The following is a 12,231-nucleotide window of genomic DNA, read 5'->3' on the forward strand; positions in this document are numbered from 1 at the left end:
AGCTACCTTGAGATATCTATCACTGTGTGTTTAGTCCTAGCGATATGCAACTTAAATTATGTGGCATTGTTTTGCATTTATAATAGAATGAGTTTATGCTAGATTAAACACTGTCCTGAACGTGGCTCAGACAGTCAATTTTATAAATCCTGGCAAATACCTATGTGACTTTTTAAACTTTTTTTTTTAACTTGAGATTACAATAAGATATTGTGTAACGTTGAAACAGTCAGTTTGCTAGATCTCATCTAGTTTTACGCTAGAAAGTGAACACATTTAAATAGTATCTTCATACTTATCCCTGTTAACAGGCTTAGAAGAAACAACTGGTTTATAAAAGCACAGGTGTTTTGCTTATTTACTCTTACCTGTCCTTGCTTTCTGTCTAGTTTATAGACCAGCTACTGAAGGAATAGATCAGAATCTTGCAACTCACTGCAGCCGCTTACAGAAAAACCTCCTGAGCAGCCCTACTTCTAACATATAACTTGTAGATGAAGGGGCTAATACGTGTATTAGTACTTTAAATTAATACTAAAAACGAGCTTAAGTAATAACTAAAACAGAAACATGATGCTCCAGTGCAAGTTCCTGCATACACTGCCACAGGTGTTTAGCTCTGCATGTGAAATAGACTCATTAAAGTTAATGAAACAACTCACAGTATGTCAGGGTGTGCAGATCTAAATCAAGATGATTGGAATCACTAAATCCAATCCAAAGGTAAATCAGCAAACAGGAAAGGTTAACTTAAGTCTTTCATTTTAATTTTTTTTTTTCATATGTACGTTTGTTTTTCCTAAAAGTTGAATCCCTCTAACTGGTATAATTTTTCACCTTTTCTTGCAACTACATTATATTTAAAAGAATATATATCCATAAAACAGTAACCAATTTAACAGTGCCACTTAATACACATTTATTCAAACTGTTAATGTTTACAATTTCTTAAATAAGAAAATATTGAATGAAATATTTTTTTTACTTACTGGTTACCTAATGGTTAAATAGTATTCTATGCATCTGAACAGAAAACTGTATCTCCTTTCTAGATAACTTTAAAAAACAAACAAACAAACAAACAAAAAAACACAACCACACCACCTAAACTACTATAGTTTGAGAGTAACTGTTATAGTTGGTGCTATAGCTGGAAAGGTTATCACGGTGAAAATAGGAAAAGAAATAAACAAAGAAGGAACACTCACCCATATCTAGAGATCTGGGTTTAGAGGATAGACGCCATAAAGGAAGGATCTCCAGAAAGACATCCTTTCTCAGTGGCAGTCAGCCCTTAAATGGGGTCCAGGAGAAGTGCAACCAGGCTCCACCCTTCAGATCACACAGCTGAATTGCCTTCACCTGTGCTCCCATGACCCAGTCCTTGCCTCAGGTGATCAATCAGTGGTTCAGGCCATGACTCAACAGTTCCCTTACAGTAATCTAACTTCATCCATGTAAAATGTAAGCCCTTTAGTCAGTCAGGATCTGTTCATAGTCAGTGGAGATTGGAGGAAACGTCAGTGAGTGATTCTTCCTTCACATGATGAGATGATTTCTATCTGTTGTTAAAACAGTACTATTTGTTTTTACAACTGACTAGGAAGGCAAACTTTACACTTACAATTCATCACCTAATGCTAGTTGGACTAGTTCTCACTTATATGATTTAATCTAAATATTTAACTTCACTAGAGACATTATAAAAATATGACATCTACCAAAACAGAATCACAGAAAGGTTGGAAAAGACCTACAAGTTGATCAGATCCAGCCATCCACCTATCACCAGTAGTTCTCACTAAACCAGATCCCTCAACACAACGTCCAGATGTTCCTTGAACACCTCCAGAATCGGTGACTTCACCACCTCCCTGGGCAGCCCATTCCAGTGCCTGACCACTCTTTCAAGGAAGTAGTAAAACTTCTCTATTAGTATAACATCTCTAGTAGTAAACTTCTACTATTAAGTAAGTCTGGTAATTTTAAATGCAAAAGGAGTATTATCTATATATTTTTAAAATTCAAATTCATTTTTGTCCGCGCATTTTTTGAATATTAGAACTAGTAAGCAGTATTTTCCCTCATGCCGCATTTAGACTAGAAATGAAAAATAAGATCAAGGCTTTTCTAATTTCGAACTGTTTCTTAACTTTTATAGAACAAATCACTGAACAGAAACCACTGAATAAACCTAAATGAAACTCTTCCATGCAGATTATGGTATTTCTGTAGCAAACATGTTTCAGACTCTTCATTGCTCTTGTTATTTCTTTTTTGTGCTTGGAATTGGCTTTAGGCAAAACAAATGTACAGACAGTATTCATTGCATAGGAACATATCAACTCCTTACAATTTTATGGGGTTTTTTATTATGCAAATACAAGTCAGAGTTCAAAAAAAATTTTACAAACTTCACTAAACAGTTTTGTCTAGAGAACACACATTTATTTAACTTTTAATGTGTTTGGGGACAAAAATATTAGAGACAAAACAACAATGAAAAATGAGTAAATTTCTTGTAGAACATCTGAAAGAAAAGGAATTAATGAATATCTTTTACTTCTATTTCAAAATTTAAAACAAACAATTAAAGCCATGTTTGTTTGTAATTGCCTATTACATTTCCTATGCCTGATGAAAACACTAGATAAAACAAAACGAAAAAAAAAAAAAGAGAGAGAGAGAATGAGAATTCTGCCTGCTGGTGCTTCTATTAAGTAGAAAATCACAACTACTCTCCCCCTGAGGTGTTCTGCTAACAATGTGTTGCTGTAGACAATAAAGTGGTGTTTAGAAGCTTTTTCTCTTCACAGCATATTTACAGTCAAAATGAAAAACAGACTTATTAAAAGCTTTCCTCTTCCCTCGAGATATCTCTTTCTATAACTGAGTCATGCAAGCACAGACATTTAAAAGTTCACAATCTTAGAGGACAACCTTCTAGTCAGTCCAACTAATAAAATGAATCCTTATGGCTGTATTAATAAAATGAATCTTTATGGCCTTATAGCTGAAACATGTGAGAATCATAAAGACGCTCAACTCATAGATAGAATTAAAAAAAACCCAAACATTAATATATCCCTTTTTATGAAGAAAAGAGAATAAGCATCCTGATTGAGCAAGAGTGTTGTTTAGAATAAAGAAAAGTTGATGCACAATACTGAAATTGAGACAGTTTCCGTTGAGCTACTGCAGGAAGTTATTTATTGTCAGTTTCATCTAGCTGACATTGGAAGAAGGATTCCTGTCATAGAATTAATGTGTCACAACACTAGTTGTAAACTAATTTTCAGTCTCTGAGGTAGTCCTATATGATATATTATCCTCTTGTAGATACTATGAGAACACTAGAAAATGAAAATATAACAATGAACAAAACAACCTTGGGTTATTCTTAATGCCTTTCTCCTTACCTTTTCCTATTCTACTCTGCCCTTTTTGGGAAAGGGAGACCAGAGTTGCACACAGTATTCAATGTAGAAGAGTAGAATTTTCAAAATTGCATTTTCTTATTAGGAAAACCTACATATCTATTTATTTTTGGATGATTCCTGTTCATTTATCTGGAGCATTCATAAAACTATCAATCCCAATCTTACTCTTCAGCTGTGCTGGTCAGCAAGTCAAGGTCCATGTTTCTATTTGTGAAGTTAGTACCATTGCGTTTTTGTCCTATAAGCACAACTGTTCCTTTATTTGAGATGTACTTTTTCTATGTGCTATTGATTCCAAAGGCCTGTTACACAAACAGGCATACTTGCTTCCCTCTGCTCCTCAGTCCAAAGGAATTGGCAAGAGGTTAAGTACTGTAGTACTCACTTATGAGTGATATAAGAAGTCTTTACTGAAAACTCCCTCATTCTTGAGGTCTGCTATTTTTTGTCAATTTGTTTCATGACATCTTCTAAAGTCTTCTTATTTTCAACATTCTCCACCATGTCTTCCACAAAGAAATCCACAAGATTTCTGCAGTCTTCTCTAATCACAAGATTTTCTTAGTGGAAGTCTTTGTTGTTTCCATCTTCGTGGTAAACATCAACACAAAGATTTCATTTATCTCTTCTATTTCTTTTTGGACTATAATTCTACACATGCTATACAGCATGTATAAGTTAGTTACATAGACTTCTGATAAAATTTGTCCATGCAGCAGAAGGAACTGTCCACACTGTTTATCGCAGATGCATTAGAATAGAAGTATTGCTTCTGGAGGTACCTCACTCCCTCTATCCAATATTACAGGGAAACCATATTTTATACATGTGGTTGTGTAAAATGATCTGCACATGTATAATCTCATATGTAGAATATGGGAAATACTAATAAGCTCAGAGAAACATTTACTTGCTCCCAAACAATGTGATTTCACTAGCTAGTTGGAGGTTAGCAATCTAGAATTTTAGAGCAGAACATATCTGTAAAAAAGGAAGCTTACATTCATCAAGGCCTTATAATTAATGCCTGTATTTACAAGTGAAAAAACCCTGGGCTCATACTCTTAAGTTTTAGGAAATGTGGTTGCTCAAATGCCTCACTGCATAGTTTATGAATCGTAGGTTTCTTTTCAGTAGTAATGTCATGTTTATGTACCTAGGTGAACATGGTGAAGACCAGCCATAGAAGAACACTATAGAAACTTTCTATAGAAATACAATCAGAAACACTATAATCTTTTTAACAATGAGGTAAAAAAGAGAAATATCACTACATGTGCTATATAACTGCACTTGAGAGTAATTACTACAGTTACTGAGGCAATTTTAAGTACATCATTTAATTTCAAGAATGAAATGCTCATGTAACAGCATATAAAAAAATAACACTTGAATTTACAGAACACCATTAAATTGATTACACTCACAGTGTCTTCAACTGCGAAATGTTTTAAGAGTTGAAAAGTCATCAGGCAAATTCATAAATTGAAACTGGTAGACATGGATGTAGTGGCCACTGTGTTTCTTCTGAGTATCTGCACATGGCAATTTCAGGAGTATTTCTAAAGGAACATAAAACCATCTGTGCAGAATGAAAATTGTATTGTGTTACTTGCAAAACATTTAATGTATCGTTCCCTGATTTCCCTTAAGCAACATCAGCAAGCTTTGAATTGTCCTTCTGCATGGTGCATGCTGCTTTGAGAAAATGCAGCTATGAAGAAGTTGCCTCTCTGCAGAGAGGCCAACTCATTTGGCCTAGTAAGTAAGTGACTTGAGATCCCTCTAATATTATCAGGAGTCTCTTTCCCTTGCAAATTTACACCCTCTCTGCTGATATTATGGAGCCATATCTATTCCCTTTGTATTATTGTTTTATTAATTTAGTCTTTAGAGAAGCAAATACCAAATGGTTCGGGACCTTTGACAGTTCATCCAAAAGAGGAGAAAATTAATGCCAGGTATGTGCAAAAGTTGGGCATGTTTTCAGGCCCTAAAGGTAACACTCCTGTTAGCACACTGCAGGCTGTGTTCAGCAAGTATGAGCCTGGCTGTCAGTATCCGGTGACTAATCCCATCCTTATGCAAATATCTAAACTCTTTCTCACCCAATTAGCTCAAAACAGAACTTACCTCATTAAGATAAACTTAAGCTATGGTCAAATAAACACGGCAACCACTTTGCATTTTACAGTAATTGTTTCAGGAAGCCCAGCCTCTTTCAACAGAAGCAACATTGATGAAAAAAATATACATATGTTAATCAAAAATACAAATTGATGCTTGAAATTGAAGTTGAAGTTATAAGAACATCCAAATTAACTTAAAAAAAAAAATAAAAGCGCAGAAGAAAAAATAGAGCTTGATAGGAATTTTAAAAATGAAAATGCTTGGGTGCACAAAAAGTAGCACAAAATTAAACCAGAAGAAAATAATGCCTCTTTCAAGTTTTCCAATCAGCTCTAATTATCAACAATAATGAATAACTTTTCATGGACAGAAAATTAAGATTGGCCTTGTTGATGGGAATTCAAAATGTCAGTATCTGGCATCTGCAGCATGCCCAATTCTGAATCAGACTCAGCACTAGTCGAGAGGACTCATATAAGCCTGCTTGCTCTGGAGGTCACTTCTTCACTACGACTGAGCAAACAAACTAGCCACAGAGCCTGAGAGACATTCCTTCTCCTTTCAGGAAAAAAAAAAAACTTGGAGTTCACTTAGCAACAGCTCAGAGACCTTCAGAACATCCCCTGACACCTCTCCTCTTCATGCTGTTTTTATGAACAGCAAGGCAGATAATTTATCCTATTCCATTTTATCTATTTTCTTTACAGTAAAATTGTATGTTCTTCTGACAGTAAGAGAACTAAACAAAAATATCCATGTTATCAAAATATTCATTAAAAAATAAAAATATAAATAAAAAGAAATATTTCTAAACCTTGAACAAAGTTTTGATTTCTGAACATCAAAGCGAAAAACAAAAAACACATGTTGAGTAACTAACTATTAAGCCTGATTACCAAGGATGATGAACGTAGCCAGGCCTATTACTATTTGCAGTCAAATTTACCCAACCCTTTGTAAAGGCTGTATGTGAGCAGATCTGGGTTTACCCAGAAAATAATTTCTGAGTGCAAATTTTTTTGTCTACAGTTGTAGAACGTCAGCCATCCTGGTACCAAAAAAGGGGTAACAACAGAGGTGTGCTTGGGATCTCTGTGTTCTTGGATCAGAAGATATTTGTTTTAATGTCACTGCTGTTGGCATGGGAGGTAGGAGGTAGTGAGATTAAGGTAATGCATGCCAGTGTATAGGGCAGTCATATTCATCTCCTGTGTGGATTCTAATGCAGGTGGTTTAAGTGATTCATAATGTTAGGGGATTCCTGTAGCCACATATAAGCAATACGACAGGAAGAATTTAGATAGCAAAATATGCATAACCTGAAGTGTGTTAGAAAAATATTGTAGAACTTACTACGTGCAAAGCAATCAAAATACTCAGAGGAAGTAAATATAGATGTTTGAGGTTATTAATCATTGCATTCTTTGCTTCCTCAGGGAACAGAGTACATATGAACAAAATTCTTCTGTTATTAAATCAGAATGCAGCATTTGTACAATTTTTTAACTGAACATGCACATCACAAGAGACTCTGTGTTGACGACGTGTTAAGAACAATGGCCAGCTGGTCAGATGCTTAGCCTCTTACGAGATGGTGGAAAGCATCATCTATCAAAGTACTTAACAAGCTTGCAGTATTATAGAGAGTACACTCTTGCAAAGTAAATGGCAGCAAAACTACAGCATACTGTAAGCAACAAACATAGCAGACTTAAAAGCATAGCTACTACAAGTTTTTCAACACTGCACACTATAAATGTATTTAGATTTATTTTAAAAGCATAGGAATGAAAAGAACAGAACCAATAAAAATGATTTTTCTAATAACATATATACATTGTATTTGGCCTTAATCATCTGAATCATTAAGGTTTAATCAGGAAAGTAACTAATACTCATATGACATATCCACCAAAAGATGAGAGTGCAGACATCTTATATCTTATATATTTTTTCCGTAAGATTGGAAAGTATCAGGAAAGTTATTCTGAGCAGAATTCAATTCTGTAACTCTGGTAGTGCCCCTTATTCAATCAGGTCCTTATCAGACTGAGTAATTTGGACAGTTTGAATCAGGAATTCACATCCATTTTCAAAGCATCTACGCACAAGATAATGTGCTTTTAACCATTTCATGCTGTAAACAGAAGCTAGGATTCCGACAATAATACCTACTACTATATAGTCTCACACACTGAACTTTATACAACCATGATCACTGCCCAGATTATCTCCTTGTGAAGCTTGTGGAAATTGAGGACAAAGTATCAAAGATATATATATACATACATACATACATACATACATATATATATATATATATATATATATATATATATCTTTGATACTTTGCAGTGATAAAGATTGACTCTGTTTCTAATGGAGCTGTATGAATAAAAATTAAAATTTTGTTTTAATTTAAATTTTATTTCTTGTCATAGAATTCTTTCTCTTGCCTACTGTATTGCTCTGTTGAACTCATCATTATCTTCATTATGAAATTTGGCATTAAGCAAGTTTGGTATTTTATACTGGAATGTTTTCATATACAGAATACACCTTACACTAGAATACACTAGAATAGATCAGACTAGATTAGAACAGACTCGACTAGCTCAGTTGGAAGTGACCAACAGAGATGCTCAAATTCAGCTGCGTGACTACCTCAGGGCTAACAAAAAGTTAAAGCGTGTTACTGAAAGCATTATCCAAGTACATCTTGAAAAGGAGTTGGGAATCAACTACCTCTCTAGGAAACCTGTGCCAGTATTTGACCATCATCTCAATAAAGAAATTTTTCCTGTAGTCCAGTCCATTGACACACATCTGTATTGTTCCCTATGTCCTGTTGTCAATTATCAGCTGAAAGAGATCTGCACCTCACTCTACTTCTCCTTCACAAGAAATTTTAGAGAGCAGTTAGGTGGCCTCTTGGCCTCACTTTCTCCACAAAGGACAATCCAAGTGCCTTTAGCCTTTCTTCACAGACATGCCTATTAACAGCTTTGTTGCCCCCCTTAGCATCCTTAATATCCTTTTCATACTGTGAACTTGGTAAAAACAAAAGCAACAGAAAAGTTTCACAATTAACTGTTATAAGATAGCATAAGAGCACTACCTAAGAAGAGATGCTTTAAATTATGTAAAAACTTGGAAACTTCATAGTCAACTCTGTGTTGTGAAGAAAAAACACACAGATGTTTTATAAATCTAACACTAGCATAAGATAATCTATAAACATTTCAGTGATCTTTGAAAACTACAGAAAATAAGATATTTTTGTATTTGGACTAATTTCTTCAAACCTGTATTGTGCTTTCTTTCCCCAGATTAATTTTGCCAAGTGTCACCACTGTCTTCATAGTTTTTCAATATGCTGCCTTAATCTTCCCCATTATTGATTTATTACAAGGCAGAGCAGATCTGATGCTGAAATATGACTATACATTACTAATTTATTTTTAGTGTCTTGCATTCTTCCTTCCTACAGAAGATTAAACATAGTAGAGTACTTTCTAAATCACCTATCTTGCCTTGGAAGTAAAGAGTGTACAGAACTAAATAAATGTTTGTGAAATATTCAGTAAATCAATACAGCATAATTTCAGCATCCAAAAATGCTTCTCTGGGTGTCTATTTGTCAGTAGGAATATTTGTTCTTCAAGAGTTTGTTCATGGTCCAATGAAGCTAACAAAACTCTTGTGTACTATTAGAATGCCAAAAGGACCAAAAAATCTGCTCCAAAATCATGAAGACATGGCAGTAGTTTCATTCCCTTTCTCAAAAACATGTTTCTCATATTGGCAGAATATAAGATGTACTGATACAAGTAGTGCCCTTCCTTAGAATTAGGAAGCAAATCCAAAGAGAAATAAAACTATTTTTTTTGTATTTTACCTCTAATGAAGCTGCTTAGGCATAACCATGTCCAAATTTCATGCCATCACAACAAATTTATGTATCAATTAATCTCATCCCTGATCAAAGACTTTTGAGGGAGAAATCCTAAAGCCAGGTGGAAAACAAGGGCAGCATGAAACAAAAGACCAGACATCTCAGCATATTCAGCTGCACATGGAGACCCTTTTCCATGTGAGGAGAAAGAATAACTGAAGTGCAAAATGGGCAAAACAATTTAAAATAAAACATAAAAAACATCCATCAGCAAAAGCAACAAAACAAAACAAAAATCAACAGCCACAAAATACTAAAACCTCACAAAAAAAAAAAAAAGCAAACAGCAAAAAATACTGAAAGAAGCTTTGATGAGCCTCACATTGAGTCACAGCTTAGTACCACAGAGAGTGAAATCAAGCTGCAGACAATCCAAAGGTTTAAAGCTACATACAGCTGCAAGGTTGCTGGTTCTTTACCCTTGATCTGACTAGGAGACGAACACAAAAGCATTAACAAAGAATATAACAGGCTTGTACTGATCTTTTCACAGGTTATCCAGTATCAAATTTCTTATTGCTCTTTTTCAAAGTTGAAAAAAAGGTGTAACACCAGTGCTCCTGACAATTTAAGAAAATACTTGGAAGCATCCATTGTCATTCCAATTTCAAATAGAGTAAAACAAAGCAAAGCAAAGCAAAACAAAGTAAAATAAATCAAGTTGGGTAACTCCTTCTCTGATGGATTCATTGTCCAATTCGTCTAGCTCTTCAGGGTAAATACTTAATCTCATATTTCCACATTGTCTGAAGTAGCAAAATCCTTAGCTCATTTGAAATCCATGTACATACCCATTTATATATTAAATTAACAGAAGCAGCTAAGATCTCCTGTAATTAAGAATTAGGAGAATAAGAACGTTGATTTTCTTGTTTAATGAATTGTCTGTTTCAAATATGCTTTTCTTTTATAACATTTGCCACTCTTTTGTCCTCTTTTCTTTCTTTTTCAGTTTCTTATTTCTATTATCATTCCTTATCTGTTCTTGCAGTTGTTTTTAGAAATAGAAAGTAGAGAAAACTCCTGCTAAAAGATTACAGCTTTGTTTGCAGATTAAATAGTCCATGAGGAGATTTAGTACATGAAGGGAGCTAATTCTTCTCCATACTAAGGACTGTCAATCACACCCTGAGCATCAACAATCACAGTGGGCTTCAGCTGGCTTAAGAATGGCAAGTGTTATACAGGATTCAACTATCTCAAAGATGAGAGAAATAAATGTAAAATAATAATAATAATAATAATAATAATACGAGGTTTAAACATGAATGAAGTTATATGTTGAATATCTTTATTGATGACCTAGATGAGGGGATTGAGTGCACCCTCAGTAAGTTTGCAGATGACACCAAGTTGGGAGGTGGTGTTGATCTGCCTGAGGGTAGGGAGGCCCTTCAGAGGGGTTTAGACAGGCTGGATCGCTGGGTGAAGTGAATGGGATGAGGTTCAACAAGGCCAAGTGTTGGGTCCTGCACTTTGACCACAACAACCCCTTGCAGCGCTATAGGCTTGGGGATGAGTGGCTGGATGACTGTGAAGAGGAAAGGGACCTGGGGGTGTTGGTTGATGCTTGGCTGAACATGAGCCGACAGTGTGCCCAGGTGGCCAAGAGGACCAACGGTGTCCTGGCCTGCATTAGAAATAGTGTGGCCAGCAGGAGCAGGGAGGTGATCATCCCCCTGTACTCAGCACTGGTGAAGCCGCACCTCAAGTACTGTGTTCAGTTTTGGGCCCCTCACTATAGGAAAGACTTTGAGGTCCTGGAGAAGGGCAACAAAACTGGTGAGGGGTCTGGAGCACAAGTCTTTTGAGGAACGGCTGAGGGAGCTGGGATTTAGTCTGGAGAAGAGGAGGCTCAGGGGAGAGCAAAAAGGTTAATTTCACTTCATTTCAGCAATTAAAGTTACTGTTTAGTCTGAATGAGATGCTGTGACTCCTACAACACTCAAAGGCAGGGCAGTGGTATATCCAGAAGCTCACTTGTCTTAGCACTTCATACACTCATCCGCGCTGACTACAAAGGGCTCCTAGGTAATGATTAGTCTCAGACTAACACAGCTCCACAGGCAGCTACAGTTATATGTCATGATTTCAAAAAAAATATTCAGATTTACATCCAGCAACAAATGTATGTATAAATAAATTATGCAGATTCTGATTTTAACCACAGTAATACTGTCAGCATGAGAACACAAAAGAGAAGACCTGGCAGTTAAGCCAAGTCCTTTTGTTTAGCATTTTTCCCAGTGGATCATCCTGCTTCTTGGAGTTGCATGCATTTTTAAATATAGCATATTTAGAAGTCTTTTTATTTTCACAGGGCTGCAAGGCATCTGTGCAGTAGGAGTGGAATTTACATGGCTACCGAAGGAGAACTCCTGGGTTTCATATTGGAAAAATAGCTGCCTCTGCTCAGGAATTGTACCTTCACCCTTTCTTCTTTTTTCAGTATTTTTAAAACCACTCAATCTATAATTTAAAATATAATTAAAATGTAATTTAAACATGAAATCTGATTCTTTTTTGTCTGTGTAAAAATATGGGACACCTATCTATCTACAGTCAACACATAGGGAAATACAGATTTAAAACATATTCCAAACATATGGAGAGACACGTTCAGATAGTGAGAGCCAGCTGTTATTACAAACACACTTAACCTGTATGTCATATAAATTAAGTTTCTATAAGATCACTTTGCATAAG

The 12,231-nt window shown here is 35.4% G+C and overlaps 1 protein-coding gene across 3 annotated transcripts in view; it reads right to left on the reverse strand.

Moving 5' to 3' along the window:
* PLXDC2 (plexin domain containing 2) overlaps window positions 1-12,231 on the reverse strand; it is a 234,880-nt gene that overhangs the window by 154,926 nt on the left and 67,723 nt on the right. The window contains exon 1 of one of the 3 annotated variants that reach the window (XM_048950494.1): window positions 1,209-1,279. The exons of 1 other annotated variant lie outside the window; for it this stretch is intronic. In XM_048950494.1, the coding sequence (XP_048806451.1) occupies window positions 1,209-1,212 (4 nt within the window). In that variant the 5' untranslated portion in view covers window positions 1,213-1,279. Of the gene's footprint in view, window positions 1-1,208; window positions 1,280-12,231 lie in introns of those variants that run through there. One more of the 3 variants, XM_048950498.1, reaches the window with a different exon arrangement.

The sequence above is a fragment of the Lagopus muta genome, chromosome 7, assembly GCF_023343835.1.
Source record: "Lagopus muta isolate bLagMut1 chromosome 7, bLagMut1 primary, whole genome shotgun sequence".
In the NCBI taxonomy this organism is placed as follows: Eukaryota; Metazoa; Chordata; class Aves; order Galliformes; family Phasianidae; genus Lagopus; species Lagopus muta.